The sequence below is a fragment of the Pyrgilauda ruficollis genome, unplaced genomic scaffold, assembly GCF_017590135.1.
Source record: "Pyrgilauda ruficollis isolate IOZ18807 unplaced genomic scaffold, ASM1759013v1 scaffold9, whole genome shotgun sequence".
Taxonomy (NCBI): Eukaryota; Metazoa; Chordata; class Aves; order Passeriformes; family Passeridae; genus Pyrgilauda; species Pyrgilauda ruficollis.
The window spans coordinates 10,501,659-10,518,865 of NW_024531043.1; the positions used below are offsets into that span (position 1 = coordinate 10,501,659).

At 44.4% G+C, this 17,207-nt stretch overlaps 1 protein-coding gene across 1 annotated transcript in view; it reads left to right on the plus strand.

Moving 5' to 3' along the window:
• Positions 1-17,207, plus strand: part of PPTC7 (protein phosphatase targeting COQ7) — a 21,373-nt gene continuing 4,166 nt past the window's right edge. The window contains exons 1-5 of the mRNA XM_041488294.1: positions 1-651; positions 9,717-9,896; positions 12,562-12,760; positions 14,870-14,993; positions 16,632-16,761. Coding sequence (XP_041344228.1) covers positions 450-651; positions 9,717-9,896; positions 12,562-12,760; positions 14,870-14,993; positions 16,632-16,761 — 835 coding nt within the window. The 5' untranslated portion in view covers positions 1-449. The remainder of the gene's footprint in view (positions 652-9,716; positions 9,897-12,561; positions 12,761-14,869; positions 14,994-16,631; positions 16,762-17,207) is intronic.

Sequence of the window (17,207 nt, forward strand, 5' to 3'; positions counted from 1 at the left end):
TCACCTCAGCACGCGCGGCGAAGATGGCGGCGGCGGCGGGCGGCGGGGCGCGGGGGCGGCGCGGGCGGCTCTGACCGGGCACCGCGGGCGGCGGGGAGCGAGCCCGGAGGGAGCCCCGAGAGCTCCGCGGGCAGCGGGGAGCTGGCACAGCCCCCCTCGGGGGGCGGGGAGGGTGGCGCGGAAGGCGGGGGCGCTGCCGGCGAGCCCGGCCGTGAGGGGCAGCGCGAGGGGCAGCGCGCGGGCCGTGAGGGGCGGCGAGGGCGGGTGAACCGCAGCCGCAGCCGGAGGGACGAGGCTCCGCGGCGGGCAGGGCTCGGAGCAGCGGCGGCGCGGGCCGGCGGGCAGGGGAAGGAAGGCTGGCGCCCTGCGGCTGGCGCTCGGCGGGCAGGAGGCGGCTGCGCCGGTGGATCCCCGCGTTCCTGGCGCTCGGCTGCTGGGCGCCCCACGCCATGTTCTCGGTGCTCTCCTACGGCAGGCTGGTGGCGCGGGCGGTCCTGGGCGGCCTGTCGCAGACGGACTCCCGCGACTACAGCCTGGTGACGGCCAGCTGTGGCTTCGGCAAAGATTTCCGCAAGGGCATCCTCAAGAAAGGCATGTGCTACGGGGATGACGCCTGTTTCGTGGCGCGGCACCGCACCGCGGATGTGCTGGGTGAGTGACCGGGCCGGGGGCTGAGGCGGCTCCGACCTCGCTGTGTGACCCCCCCCTCCTTCCCGGAGCTGCACATGGCGAGCGGCTCAAGCCCCGGTCTCAGACAAAGGAGCCGGTTCTGCCTGTCAGTGTCACCATGAGTTCGCTTTTTTAGCTTCCCAAGGAAGCTCTCGTGCTCTTTGTTGCAGCTCTGCCCGCCTTTGGCATGGGGGGTTGTGTGTGCCGGGTGTCCGGCCCAGTCTGGGCGTCTCACCTGTGAGTGCCTGTAAGGCCTGGTGGCTCCAAAACTCAGAGAAACGGCTCCCAGTGCGTTTCACTTTCTGTCTTTCTTTAAAACCTGGGTCCCGTGTACATGCATTGCATTTAAACAGACAAGATCGCTTGAGCAGGCACTTCCTGATTTTAACGCGTGCAATGTCCTTGTCAAGTGAAAGGCAGAGTGACATTGAGACTGGAATCAAATGTCAAACTTCAGTTTCGTTGTTTGTTCTGGCCTGATTGCGCTCTCTGGTTTAGAATCACTGGCGAAATGAATCTTAAGGGTTCAAATTTTAGAAGCAGTGAGTAATTATGGATAATCAATAGAATCTTCAGACTATGAGCAACATCGCTTTTGACAGTGCTTTGACCTTTCTCCTGTGTACTCAAGGTTGAATTTGGCTGACTGTCACTCTGCACAAGTTAGTCATGGTGTAACTACCAGAAGCAAATTTTTACCAAAACTTTGACACTTAAGAAAAAGCTTCCTCCTCCCTGCCCCTGTCCGTGTTTCTTTGTCTTGTTTTAGGGTTTTGGAGTTTATTTATTTTAAACCGGTGGGGTTGCACTGTGCTGTCTCATGCTGTGGAAGTGGTTGGTGGTTCTTCAGTTTGGCGCTGTCGTTGTAACTTGGTTGCCATTTAACGGAGCCCGAGAGGTTTTCCTCAGGAAGCTGCGAGTTGGTGCTAGGTAACAGTTATTGCTGCTTATTCTCGAGGAAGCTGTTACTGTAAGAATGATGCCGCAGCTCTCGAGAGGTGGAAGGCTGGTGGGTGCATTTTAGACACTCATCATCTTCTCTCTGGTGCCTCTTCCAGATAAACTTTTTGGGATTAGAATTAGCTGTTGGACACCCTTCCTTTAGCATGTGACTAAGCCTGGCTGCCTTTAAAGTTCATGCTAGGCCAGCACTGATAAATAACTGAGCAATTGGTGTTTGCCCTTAAGAGAAGTGCAGGATCTCCTGTACTTTGAAGTGGACTCTGTGTGGGGAAGAGACAGATTTAGCTCTGTTTGATGGTGTTTAGGGGGTTTTGGCCATATTTGGTAATTACTGTATGTGGACCTACAGTTTGTCTTGTGTTCCTGCTGCAATCAACAGAGAGTTGCATTTCTAAGTTGGTCTTTGCATTAATTTTCATGGCAACTTGGAAACAAACAGAATTGTAGCTCCACTTTAGGATCAAACAGCAAAGAGAGCAGCAGACCCAGGATGTCTTAAGTACCAAGAAGCAAATAATTTAAATAGAAAATCTGTTGATTTGTTTTATCTATTGATTATGTTTTAATTTGGGATTTCTCCCCTGGTAAAGCTATTTTTATATCAGTTCTTTATTGCTTTTTTAATATACATACTGAAAACCCCAAATCTCTGTACTTTCTGCAAAAACAGCAATGTTCAGGTGGGTTTTGATGCTTCTAACTTGATGCACCTTCATCTGTAGCTCCTAGGTTTACAGACATGGTAGTTTTCTCCAGTTTCTGCTGCTGGGGTCATCTCTTTACTCTCTCAACCAGCCCTTTTGCACTGCTGCAGAGACAGTTTCAGCACCACCAGTGTTTTCCTGTCCTCAATTGCTCTCATTCCCATCACAGTTCTGAGGTTCCTTCATGATTTTTTTAAGACCCTCATAAATTTTGTGCTACCTCAGTACCTAATCTGCACCTCAACAAAACTCCCTGAGCTGCACTGTTGGGTTTCAAACTTAATTTTTTTTGACATTTAAGGAAGAGGCTCACGTGGTTTGAGCCAAAGTGAACACTTGACACAGTAAATTTCAAGTGTACCACTTGGAGTGAACAGTCTTCAGTGACAAAGCCAGGCCAGATAATTAATGTAACATTCCTCTGTGCCAGTGTTTTCTAGAACCAGTGTACTATGGAGAGCCTGCCTGTGTGGGATGGGTTGGGTGTGGTGGAGCAGTGAAGGAACTACTCCCAACCACTTGGCATGAGTGCTTGGGGATTCATTTTCTTAGGTCAAACAAGAGTTGACTTGGCAGTGTGTTTATAGCAGAATCAAAATGCTAAACACTTCTTTTGTTGTATGTGTGCTGTACAGTTCAAAGGCTGAATGTTTAACAGTGTCTTCTAGTCTGGGCTTTGTCCTTTCACAGTAAGATCAGCAGAAGGCTGATGAAGGTTCAGGTTCTTTCCTGTCCTCCCATAGTTGTTCAAGGCATGATAAGGCCTGTTACTGGTGAATCCTTGAGCGTTTTGTCTCTCATTTTTGCTTTTATCTGGAACATAATTGTCAATTTTGCATGTTTTCTTCCCATTCTGAGCACAGGGAGAAATGAGAAGCTCAGAACAGCAGTTTCTCCTTAGGGATCACCCTAAGGAAATGGCTTTACTGCTAATGTTACTCTCTAGGGCTTTACAATTCAGGCCTGTGTTTCCTTTCTCTGCTGCTTGTACCACGATGTACTTTTCTGTTCATTCACTGCCAGTGTCTTGGGTGTTCAGATCCTCAGAATATTGAAATCTCTCACAGAGATTTGGGACATGTTCTGTACCGCTTAATGCGTGATGCCTTTGGAAGTTTTGAGCACAGAAATACTGTTTTTTCAAAGCTGAAAACCAAAACTCTGACACCTCTGTTTTTTCTCATTAGCATGCAAGTAGGATTTTTACTACGTAGGGAACAAGCCAAATTTTAAAAATTAACCTTACAGTCATTTCACTAAATTACCAAAAGTAAAGGTTAAAGCCAAGGTTTTCACCTCTAGAAATTTGAGGTGTCACATGCTAGTGATAGTTTTTTTCCTTAATTTTGAGGTCTGCCTTTTCTTGCTTGTTCTGGCCTTATCAGGCTCCCGATGTCTTTGCTCGTTTTTTATGGATTTTCCAAGCTGTTGTGTGACTCATTATTGAAACATTGCAGCAGCCAATGCGCATCCCGTGACAGCATCACTTATACAATGTCTGTGCTGGGTACAACTTTGGGTGTAGCCAGTGTGACTTGACTCTTCCAAACTATTTCTGTCCCCCGGAGTAAGGAAATACTGTCTGCCAGCAGGAAAGTGTTTGTTCACTGCAGAGTTAAAATTTGACAATTGTTCTGTTTGCTGCAAATCTTTGATTTTTAGTTTTTGGGGGAGGGGAGTGTCTGGGTGCTGCAGGGCAGCTACTCTAAAGAGAAAGGAACTGCACTTGGTTTGAAAATTTTATCAGCAGCATGCATAGGAGGTAGGTAAAACTACAGAGTGACAAAGCCCTGGAATATTGTTAGTGTCACTGTCATCAGGAAAAGTAAACTTCAGCACCTAAAAGGATTTGTAGATGAAATGTCAAGGTTGTGCTGGCAGCTGTAGAGGAGGGAGGGATCCTTCCTTGGAAGCCTGAAGGTTATAGAGGACTGTGTTAAGTGGTTTATTTGGTATCATACCTATTAAAGAGATTGCTGCCTTATCACAACTTATCACACTAAAGGAGCCAAGCCTCCCTCAGAGTCACCTTTCACCTACTGCATGTGAGAGCTCAGGGAGCCTGAGAGGCAGGATCAGAGATCTGCAGAGCTGCACACGTGCCTTGGTTTGTAACAGGTCACAGGAAATGTTCTGTTTAATGTGGGAGCATCAGTGCTGGCGTTTGTAGGGACACTGCAGACTGAGAACCACCCCATTAACAGTCACAGGCTGACTTTGTGTCAGCAGAGCTGCTCTGGAGCAGCACTGAATGTAACCTCTGAGAATGAAACTTATATCTGGTTATTCTTCTTTCCCACAGTTTCTGCAAGGACATTGCACACAAATATTGAGGTCAGAATTTCCAGTGGAGCACTAGTTTTAACTGTAAATGCTATTGATGCTTCTTGATGGCAGCCAGTTTTCCATTCATACACAGATCTTGGCCTGAAGGAAGAGCAGGTTCTGTCAGAAATCAGAGGGAAATCAGCAAAGCTTGTGAGGGTGTAGCTATATGAGGGTTAATCATACCTATGCCATAGGAAGCACTGGAAAAATCTGCTCTTTGCTCTGGTTCATCCGTGCTGTGAATACTGAGCCTGAGGTGGGTCAGGCTGGCAGGGATTTATTTCAGTGTCTGCCCCCAGTACCTGCCCTTCCTCAGCAGTTCCACAGTCACTGAACACCTTGAGAAATTAGGTAGTTGTAACTAGGGATTTTTTTATAAAGTCTGCAGAAATAATTTATAGCTTAGTGTTCTCCTGGAGCTCCCCAAATGCACTGAGTGATTTCTCAGGCTTCAATAAAATAGGGAGGAAATCTACCTGGCAAAAATCAGCTTCAGGAACAAGTGTGCTGGAGTGGGAGGGGAAAATAGATATAAGGAACTGTTGCTTTCTTCTGGGAGTAGGTGCACAATTTAATGTTTCCAGTTCCGTGTTTCTCCTTCAGTTTGTTCCTCAAGATCATTGCTCACTTTGCCTTTGCTTTTTGCTCCTTGTTGTCACTTACCCACTTACTCTTCCAGAACCTTTCTGCTTCGTGCAAGGGTAGTTTAAGTTTTACTGTAGCAGTGTGAATAAGTAACCTTCCTTTCTGTAACTTGTTAGCAGTCACACACCATCTGTCCTTAGGGATTTGTATTTAACTGGGTTATTTCTTTGTCAAAACCTTGAGGGGGTAGACACCCTTTGGCTCTAACAGATCCAGGGAAGCTGCTGAGGGTCAGTGCTGGCTTTGAGCATTGAACTTGGTTTAGATGAAGAACCTGTCTAGGTGTGTGATTTATCCCACCACTGATAAAACAAGAAATCTTATCATTTTATCTCAGTTCTGACGTTGACAAATACTAGGTGCTATATTTCAGACTTGTGTGGTGCAAATCATTGCACTTTTTTACCATTTTAGCCTCCATATTTGATGCAAAATACAGTTATAAATATATCCTTTTGATGTTCTTTTAGCAGTGATTCATTGCTATTTCAGGTAAGGATCTCAAGAAATTGAAAGTTCAGTAGGATGTGCAGAGTGCCTCAGAAAGTTAATTGTGGTTGCATGTAAAAGCAGCTCCTGCTGAGACATTTGTGCCTGCCTGCTGCTTCTGTGTGTGATTTTTATTCTTGGCTGATGCAATATTTCAAAATGTCCAACTCTCAAGAGATTTTTGGGACAGGGTGGTGCTTTTGGACTCTGACCGTGGGCAGGTTAATTTGCTAGCTAACCAGAACTGCCCCTCATAACATTATTTATATTAAACAGGGTTTGATCAGTATCAGGGCTTTGTTATGAACTTTCAGCTTGTTTAGTTTATATTTGCTGTGAGCCAGGAGAACACCTGGATCTCGCTCACACAAGTGAGTGGTGAAAAGCAGATACTGCTGCTTTCAGCACTGGCTGCTTTTCCCTGGGCTTCTGCAGGGAGCTCATGTGCTGGCAGGCAGAACCACTTCACATTTGCATTTCAGCTGGTATCTTATCCCAGGTGCTTTTTGCATTTTGAAATCAGCTTTAACAAGTTTCACCACCAGCATCTTCCCTGGCTCAGTTTCAGTGCTGCAGCATCAGTCATTTGTGCTTTGTCTCGTAACTGCCTGACAGGTGTTTCTCTGAGGGAGATTTTGATATTCTGACTCTTTGAGGAGTTGGAAAAAGTCCGTTTTTGGATTGACACATGCAGCAAGTATTTTATCTGGCAGGCATGTTTCTGTGTTTTCCAGCACAAGGCAATGTAGTGGAGTGTTAACTCAGATTCTGAAAGATCTTTGTAATACAGTTAAATACTTGAGAAGTATTTATTCTTTTGAAGTAATTTATTGTGAAATTTTCAATAGCTTTATTTACAATGGTGGTTCATCTAGCTGCAGGCATTGCACTGTCACGTGGAGGCTTGTGTAATTTCTGCACGGGCTTGAACAAGGAATAGCCACAGAAATGTTCTTTGTATAAAATTTTCTCATTTACTGAATGGCATGAATGAAAAAAAAAAAAACCAGGGTTTGTGTACAATTCAATTTCAGCAATTCTCAGCCATGCATTTTGTTTTAAATGTCCTGTGATTCCTAATTTGTAACATGGTTAATACTGGAACACAATGGTTTATGGCTCAAAGGAAGACCTCAGTATTTGTTGAAGAGGTAATTATTTTGAATATATACCTTATTTTTTTCTTGGATGAAAGCAAAGGTATTATATATAAATAGAGCTTGGCATTATTCCTTGGGAGTGATCCTGCCAATAGCAACACCTTTGAATTTTCTTTTGATGACAGAGGGAAAACCTGGTATTAATCAAAGCTGAGTTTTTAGGTTTTGCTACTTCTGGAGTTTGAAACAGTTTCACTCCTTGTTTGCTGTATATCAAATAGCACAAAGTTTACTTAAGCTTTATTCTCATTTACATTTCATTTATTTCAGAAGCAGTTTACTCAAACTCTTTCAAAGTCACATATTCCTTTCCCAGGTGAAGCTGTTCAGTTTACAGAGATTGCAGAACGTGAAGATGCTGGGTTTATTTTAAAACCACATTGAAGGTTGGACAGGATGATTAAAGGTCTTGGCCCCAAACCTTTATAAAGCCCCACCTTTTCCATTTGGGGCAAGGCCAAGAAATAGAGTTGGTAGCTGCTGGGGGGTTGGGGAGGTGTCACTGAAAGGAGCTCCCAGGGCTGCTCCTGAATGCAGTGGTTGTGTCTGCCTGGGGAATGGGGAGACAGGAGAGCTGTCCTGGTGCTGTGGATCAGACACTGTGTCCTCTCAGGTGTGGGACCAGGCAGAGCCAGAGGAGCTGCTGGGGGATGTCTAGAGGGTGATTGCTTTGGAAGGCACTGGCAGAACCTACTTTAAGCTGTTTATAACTTGCATAAAGCAGACAGGAAGGCAGACAGACAAAGGCTGGCTCAGGATAGGGTATGAAGGGTGCTGCCATGATTATGGATTCACATTTCCTGCCTGGGGTAAGAAATGAACAAAGAAAGGCAGATGGTGTACTCATTTTTCCTTTAAAAATTGAATAGGTTTTGATAATTGACCTTCTCAGGTGCTTGGTGAGAGGGCTTTCTGGTACTCTGTGCTAAAGCTGCAGTGTTTGTGTTTCAGTGTTTCCCAACACTGATGTAAAAGGATTTTATGGATCGCTTGAGGGAACTCCGTAACTTCTGCTGAGCTTTCTTTGTAACTGCCTTGGGAACCAAGAGCTTTGGGCAGCGTTTGTCAAACATCTTTTCATTGCATTAACCCTGTTGTCAGGGAAGCAGTGCAGAAATACATCTGGACTATGTTCATTTTAAAGGGCAGGAAAGAAAATGTTTATCTGGTAACTTCACATAAAGCACCATCGTTTAACCTGAAGCTGAGTTTCTGTTTCAAGTTCCAGATCTAGAACCTTTCCTTTATGATCTCTTGTTCTAGACTTGTCTGTGTGGCAGCAGAAAGCAAAGGATTAATCCAGTATTAACCTGAGGTTGTGAGACCTGTAGGGAGAGGATTAATCTGTTCTTGAAGAGTCTAGAAAAGTCATTTCTGAGAATGCTGGGTGCTTTTGCTTGAGCTTCTTCCTGGGGACTGCTCAAAGAGGTGAATGCAGGGATCTGCATTCCTGTAACATTCTTCTGAGAAGGCAGAGGGACAAAGCAGGTGTCTAAAAGGTTGTGCACTATTTTAGGGAGAAATCTGATTAATGTTGATAGGCTGTTCAGAATCTGGCCATAACCTCCTGTCAGATTATAGTTCACGCCAAGGTCGGCTCTAAACCTTCCATCTCAGTTTCAGACCGTGTCCCATGTGAAGGGCGTTTGGAGATGAGGAAATTGAGTTTTATCTTCTCACTCACATTTTCATGCCTTTGATAATAGCAGAGTTTTTTTCCTGAGGAGGCTGTCCTTCAGCACAATCTGAGCACTGAAATTCACTTCTTACGCTTTTATCATGAACATATTTCAGCTTTACTGTGTTTTGGAAATGTCTGGTTGAAATGGTTTGTCCCATGCTGGGGATCGAAAAGATTTTGGGAAAAATTTCCACATAGTAGCATTCTAATCTCAAATAATACCTTTAACAGTATTTTGCTTTTATCATTTAGGCATTTGGAAGAAGTTCAAAGTTCTTGAACCAAATGACCAGCAGAAAATCTGTCTGCTGCTCACCTCCCTCTGATCATCCCCTTTGCATGACCACAGTCACTGTTTTCCCTGTTGCTTAGAAGCTTCCCAGGCTTTGGCAGAATTGGTCTGATTTTCTGATGTCCAGGTTATTTTGAATAACAGAAAATTCTCTGAGTCATAGTCAGTTTTCATTCTCTTACTTGGCTGAAGCTGTAAGCAACAAACTCTCCTTGAAAGGGGTAGGTCCCTGCATTGTGTTGGTTACATGGATTTTGGAAAACACTTGTCAAATGGAGATTTATTTTCTACAGAAATAGAGAACACCAAATAAAAGTCATTGTCCTTCACATGAGGTAGTCTGAGGAAAAACTGTTCTGCTGAATAGCAGGAAGAGCTTCTGTGTCATGTCTGTACTAGTTCAAATGCTGACCTTCACTTTTAGAATTAATAAAATATCTTCCCTTTTAATGGACTGATGAGAGGTTAATGGGATTGAATCCCCATCTTGCTCCCAAATATCTCATTATTTGTTCTCCAGTGGAGTCACCCTCCTCATTCTCAGCATTAGACTTCTACCTCCCTTTCATCAGTTCAGATTATATTTGGAGATTTGCTGGGGAGCTGATATCAGAAGATACCTTAAAAATACTCAGAAATTTATTTGTTAATCAAAAATGTTTTCCAGGCAGGTGCCATGTCCTACATTTTAATTACTAAATATCATAAGTGATATAAAATAATTAAACCCCTTGTTTTGGAAACCGTTTCTGTTGAGGTAACTCTGGTTTTGTGTTTCCTTGCAGGGGTGGCAGATGGTGTTGGTGGCTGGAGAGACTACGGGGTGGACCCTTCTCAGTTCTCAGGGACTCTCATGCGGACGTGTGAACGTTTAGTAAAGGAAGGACGGTTTGTTCCAAGCAATCCTGTTGGAATTCTCACTGCAGGCTATTGTGAGCTGCTGCAGAACAAAGTACCTTTGCTTGGTAAGACACAAAAATATGTCAGTTCAATCTGGGTTGTGTGTTACACATGGGCTTTACTGAAGGGTGCTTGAATCTCTTGTCATTGTGTGCAGCAAATTTGCAGTTAACTTCTCTTAATTAACTGAAAACATAGAAATGCAGTCGCCTTGGTGGCATCCTTATTTTCTCTAAAACTGTTTTAATTAATTTAGTAATGCAGAGAGTGTTGATGTGTGTATTTATATATAAAATAAAAGGCTTTCTGTGGGAAGGGTGAATTCAGAGTTTGCAGAGCAAGTTCTGCAGTGGAACACTGCACATGTGCTCACTCTGTGTTTTATATGTATAAATAACTGTTCTCTGCTGAAAACTCTTGTGCTACTGGTTATGGCTTTCTGTTTCAGCTATGCAAGGAGAAATATTTTCTGAGGATAACTGGATGTAGTTCTGCTCATTTCTGACCTTACTCTGTTCCTGTTGCCTTTTATGTCCAGTGGACTCAACCTCAGTTGGTTGACTTGAGTAGTTCATATCATACAATCTCTGGTAGCATTATTTTTATAAACTTTGTGGGGGGATTCATTACAGATCTTTCTGAAAGCCAGCTGAAGTAGATGCTTCACATATTCTGTGTCAGCATTGATGGGACACAGGACATTCAGCTGCCTGGGGACTGGGAGCGGATAGAGAGGCCACACTCAGTCTCAGCTGACAGCTCTGCCCAGGGGACACTTCTCTAAAGGACATGAGACCTCTTCTGCTCCAAGAAAGTGTTTGCCCTGCATGAAATGCATGCAGCTCACCTGACCTTAAGCTCCTGTGCCAGAGCAGTGCAGTGTGAGCTATATTTAACTTGTCTGCTGAGCTGGGAGCAGATGTTCTTGCATTATATGCCTAAAGAATAGGTTGGAACCTCAGGAGTGACCTTAAGTGTCACGAAAATAGCAGTGGTCAGTAATTACATTAGGATTTGGGGTGTTGAATTTGTGCAAAGCAGGTGTAGCTGTAAGTGAGCTGCAAAGTGGGGCACTGGCAAGAGCTCTCCCTGTGCCTTTGGAGACAGAGCAGCTTGCTGGGCTTGACCTTTGCAGTGCTGAAAAGCAGCGTGTGCTGAGTCACAAGATCTGAATTCCACACATGGCCTCCTGGTTACACTCTGCTAATAGAGTTAGAATTTGAAACTAATGATCCTTAGTGTTTCTCCTTTAACTGAGAGCAGTATTTTTAGAAGGAGGAATAAAACCCTGGAATTACCACAGCAATGAGCATTTAGAGTTTATTTAAAATGAAGGGACAGGAGAAGACTTCATTAAGGAGGATTCATTGGGCAATAACTTCTTGCTGTTGTGCTTTAAGCCTGGATACTTGATTCATCAGGATTGAATACAGCAAATAATGTAAAATAAAACTGAAATGGGAGGAAACTCTGCCATTTATTTAATCACTCTTGTGTTGCAGCACAGTTTTAGACATTGTCACATGGAAAATCAGATTTTTTTTCCAGAGATACTGCTTTGACTTAACATTCATTAAGGACAGGGAAGGTCCTGTGCATTCACTAGAGAACAGATTCAGGGCAAGTGCATTGCAGGGAACTCTCTGTATTAGAAAGGGAATTGTCTGGAACAGGCAATGCCTGGAGCCAGCTGGACTTCTGCACTAGCAAGCCTGATCCTCAGCTTTGCTCACTGCAAGCTTGTGGTCTGTCCAGCATGGAGCTGTGCTTGGAAAATCCTGCTGGAGGAACATGAGGGTAGAAGGTGAAGACAGTTCATGATCTGATGATATGGGGCAGAAGTGCTGTAGCTGTATTTCCCTCTCTTGGGGATTGAAAGGTCTTTTGGTGGCTGTGCTGTCCTGTTTGCAGAATTGAGTGGTTGCTGTTTGCTGGAAAGACTTTGGGTTTCTTTGCAATACAGCATTTTTGTGGCTTGCAACCAAGCACAGTTGGTGGCTACTTCCCAATGAATGAATGGAGAATTCCTCAGTGCCCTCAAGCATGGCTGGGGTAGTTCCAAGCACAGTTGACATCATGTTTCTGCTATTACTTTAATTTGGAATTGTATTTGTCTCTGAAACATTTTCTTAAACTTGTAGAGTTGGTGTCCTGAAGATGTGACAGGATTATTATTTTTAAACCTGAAGCAAGCTCTGCAGAGCCAGGCTGAGAGGAAAAGCATTTCATGTTCTGAGCAGAGAAATGCAGCAGGACCTTATACTTAATTGCAAACAGTTTTTTACTTGGTGTGGTTTAGTTACAGCTGAGTGAAACTGTGTGGAGGGCTCCTAGCATTGTATGGATGCTACTGGAATTCTATTATCTCCATGATTTTGGAATTTCAGTATTTTATGTGAGTTCTGTAAATCCGGTCCTATAGCAGAATGTGCTGACATACGTTGGGATGGAAAACTGTAAATAAAGCCAAACAAAACAGGTATTTGTCAGCATAACGTGTTTACCAAAATCAAAGCAGGAGGAGTAAATTCTACACAAAAATCATAGTTTGTATTGCAAAGATTTCTAGCATATTGCTGGTTTTATTTTATATTAATTCTGGTATTGTTGAGTATTTCCATTTCTCTGACTTTCAAGCTTTGATGAATGTTGTAATATTTGAACTGTTGATCAGATCAGTGAGAGAACAAGCAGTTTCTGTAGGGCTGACTGCAGTCACTGTGTTTGCAGGGAGCAGCACAGCTTGTATAGTAGTCCTGGACAGATCAAGTCATCGTTTACATACAGCCAACTTGGGAGATTCTGGATTTTTGGTCGTCAGAGGTGGAGAAGTCGTCCATCGATCCGACGAGCAGCAGCATTACTTCAACACTCCCTTCCAACTGTCAATAGCTCCACCAGAAGCAGAAGGAGTTGTCTTAAGTGACAGGTAAGGGGGAAGAGGAACTTTCATTTTTAATCTGTGCATGTGACAGCTCCCAGAAAGATGCAGTTTTGCTGCTGTGGGGCTCTTCTGTACCTCACGGGATATAAACACGTATCCAGTCAGGCCCTGCACCTGCCACCCTCCCTCTTTGGGTAACATGAACATTTCTCACCTTGTACTTTGTGCCTGTTGCACAGTCTGAATTCATTGGTCTGTTTGTGGTAGCATATTCCCATAGCCACGAGCTTGTTCTGATCCATGGGAAGATGTCACCCACTCTAGCTGGAGTGTGGACAAATGGCTGGGCTTTCCAATCCCTGCCTGTGCTCCCTTGGGACTGTTTGGAGTAGCTAATTTAGATATCTTGGCACTGAGGTTGCAAGTGCTTGAAGAATAGAGCAGAGGGACATGTGACTGTAACTTGTGTTTCCAACTTGCTGTTTCCAGCAGCATATTGTATTTGACCAAAACCAGCAAAAAAACTGCTTGGCAGAACACCAAGCTGGGAATGAGAGTATGAGGAAAGGACAATCTGTTCACAGAAATGAGTTGTTTCAAAGGCAGGCTTGTTCTTGTGTCTTCCCTTAGGAATGTCAGGCTGATCCATCCTGACTTTGTGAATGTAATATGAAAGAAACTCAAAAATAAACAGCTTTCAAATATGTGTTAAAATCCAGCTTTCAAAATGTCTCACTCATTAAAGTGATATCCCTCATGTGAACATAGGGAGGTGGTAACAGGATCTTCAAAGAATGGCCATGGAATAAAGGGAATGCAGTAGGCAGCTGAAGTGTTGGACTCAATGTGCTTGAGTCTTTTCCAACCTAAATGATTCTATGCAGTATCAGGGCTGATGCAGTAAAAATTGAGACTTTAATCCAAAATAGCTCTTTTTGAAAGTGTTGGTTAAGCTGTTGAAACTCCTGACTGACCATTCTTGTGTGTGGTTTAATTTCTTCATCCTGCAACTGCTGAGAGGAAGCCAGGGTAGGACTCTGGAATTAGAAGCCTTCAGTAATCCAAGCTCTTTGTTAGACTAAAATTAAATGATCCCTTGAAATTTCAGAGCTGTAAAAAATCTTTCATTTTTCTGAGATTCTTTGTCATCCGTAGGAAGACGATAAAAACAAAAAGCAGAAGGATAATTGATAATGTCCAGTGGAAGTCAGGGAAGCCAAGTAATCTGAGTCATCCAGTAATAAGGAAAGCACAAGATAAATGTGCTCCCACACTTCAGCTCTGAATCATGATTACAGCTTTCTGCTGGTTCCTGCACTGTTCCTGACGTTAATTAGTACTCATGCTCCTTGTCGAAACGCTTCTCCTGTCCTTTTTTATTTGTTGTCCCAGTTCAGTGATGAATTTGGCTATATATGGGCACAGGCAGGCAATCTTAACTCCATCAGCCTTCCTGAAGCTACACATCAGTTGAGCAAAGCAGCTCCTCTGTGTTTTGGCAGAGCCCAGTGGCCTGGGATGCAGTGATTTCTCCTTTTTACAGATCCCTGTAGAGTCTGCAAAAATAAAAGGTTTGTTGTTATGTTGCTTCTGAGAGTCAGATTTTGCAGCAATATTTATGCCCAAACTGGGTGTTTTCTGCTCTTGGTGTTGTGTAATGTGTTAGACACAAGCATTCCAGAGAACTCTGGTCTCCTGGTAGTGATTTCCAGACATGTTTCATATTCCACTGAATTAGAAAGTGATTCAGAATCCTGAAGTGTTTGGGCCAGGCCTGTTATGAATTGTTCTTTCAAGTATCACTCTCTTACATCTTCTAGATGAGCAGAAGGGAGCTCTGAGCTGCCATTCTGCTTACTGGTTTCCTTGGAGACACACTCCTGAAGCAGATTAGTTTGCAGGATTGTTCATGTGGGAATTTTAAGTGCAAATCCTGGGTGTGGGAGCTGGAACAGGACCTGTTTGCAGTCCCAGGGCCTGTGGTGGGGCTTTCCTGACAGCCCATGCTGGTGCTAAAGCTCCACAGTGAGCGATTATTCCTTTCCCTTGCACAAACCCCAGAGAGCAGTGAAGTGCAGAGGCTGTGGGTGTGCTGTTGGAGGCTGTTTGGTTCTTTGTGAGGGCTGGAGTCCTTTAACCTCTGTCCCTCCCCAGCCCCGAGGCTGCTGACAGCACGTCCTTCGATGTCCAGCTTGGGGACATCATCCTGACCGCCACAGACGGACTGTTTGACAACATGCCTGACTACATGATCCTGCAGGAGTTGAAAAAGCTGAAGGTGAGTCTGTGTGTTCTCCAGCCCTCACATATTTTGTGCTGGCTGAACCTTTACAGTTACTTCCTTTGCTTCTAATAGCTGAAAGCTTTGTGTTTTATGAAAAAACCAAACCACAAAGAGCTGTGTCCTTAAAAGGCTTTTCAGGTAATGGGAGCAGTCAGTGCAGGGGACATTGAGCCCAGAGGGCTTTCTCTTGGATCTGCATCCAGCCTGAATCCAGAAGCAGCACCTTGGGCATAAAGTCCCAAATAACAGCTGGTTCCATGTCGGTAACTGAGGGAGGGAGAGGAGGAGGGGAAGAGAAGGAGGAGATAGCAGAGGCTGCCTTTGGCCACACACTGCACCTGCAGGTTGGAGGTGATACACAGGAAAATAGAGAAGCCTCTCCTGGGTTACTTGAGGGTGAGCTTACACTTAAAATAACTTTCAGCTTCTCTAACCAGTAATTCTGACATAGTATGGGCTGTCTGAATTGTGGGTTGCATGTGCTTGAAAATCTTCAGTGTTCTGTAAGAAAAAAATCCTGTCAACTTTTCCACATTAGTGACCACAAATGTTCTTTTTAAATAGTAAGAATACATTAAAATATTTTAACTTTATGGCTGAGAACATTTAGCTTCAGGCTATTTAGTTACAGAAAGGAAAGTACACTTAAGGAGATATCAATATGTATAAACTCCTTGAGGAAACCATTTTGCTGTGAAATGCAAATAAGAGCATTACAGTGTGGTTTCAAGAGAATTTGGCCTCCTCTTATCCTGCAGCTGCACGGGTCACTAATGTGTCACTGGGGCTGCAGCCACCTCACACCCTTGTCTGTGCACAAGTAAGGCTGTCCTGGCTGCCCACTGGAGCTGGAATTCCCTTGTGGAAGAAAGCTGAGCTCCACCTTTTGGTGTGTTTGGGAAAGGCACTGGAGTTCCCCAAGAGGTTCAGCCAAAAGTTAATCACATAAATGCCTGCTAATTCCCAAACCTGCGGGGAAGGCTCTTGAAATGACAAGGCATTTAAAAATGGTTACAGACAAAAAGAGCAGTGGTTGTCTGTCATGTTGGCTGGAGTTAGAAAAGCCTGGGAAGAAAGCTGCAGAGTTACTGAAACAGGAAAAAAAAGTCCTTAAAATGCAGCCTGGAGAAAGTGTGTGTGCTCTCAGTGCATTTTTGTCATCTGAATTTAAAGTGCCCCTTCTCCCCAAGGGTGTTCTTGTCAGCTGGGGTGAGAGAGCCAGAGGTGCAAGGCTTGCACTCGAGATAAAACAAATACTTCACTAGAGCCTGTTTGGGAGGGAGGGAAGGTCCTTGCAGGGTGCCTGCAGGGACAGCTGCCAAGTGCCCTGTTCCCTTCAGGTGACATAGTTTAGTCTGTTTTGAGTAGTATTCTTCTAAGCTTCTAAATTCTGGAAATCCTCCAAACCCAAGTCTTGAGCTGCTGGTGGGGATTTGAGGTCTGCCTGCCCCTTGTGAACATCCACAGTTGTAACCCAATTTACAAAGCCTAAAGAATGGGAAAGGCTCTGTTTGCAAGGGAAGGTGATAATTAATGACTCGGCAGTGAGGGATCTCCAAACCTGACACAGATCAGCACAAAACCTTCTGTAGGCTTCTGTACAAGAATAAACTCTTTTCCTCATGAATTTAGAACTCCAACTACGAGAGCATCCAGCAGACTGCACGGAGCATTGCTGAGCAAGCCCACGAGCTGGCCTATGACCCCACGTACATGTCACCCTTTGCACAGTTTGCCTGTGACAATGGATTGAATGTCAGAGGTAAGAGCTTCTCCTCCTCCCACTGCTGCTGTCTTGGAGAGATCTTTAGCAAAGTGAAATTCTGCTGTTCCAAAATCCTGTAGGAAAACAGAACAGTAGGAGATGTGGTTGGCAGAGAAGCACCAAGCTCGTGTGGGATTTGGCAAAGCCGCCAGGGCCTGCACAGGGCATCCTGGGCTCAGCAGGGCAGGAGCCTCCTGTGGGGAAGCAGCTGGAGCACAGAGAACACAGTGCCCTGATTGTTTCCTTTTTACTGTAATCTGTGCAGTCCTGCCCCAGGAATCCTGCCTGAGATGAGTTCTCCAGTACTCCTGTACATGACTTGTTGCTTGGATTCGGGTGTGTGGGTGGTGTTGTGTGAGGGTAGTTTTTTGTTTCGGGTTTTTTTTCAGGTCTCTTCTTACTGTGTTTCAGCTGAGGTTCTGCCCACTCTTTGGTAGATTTGG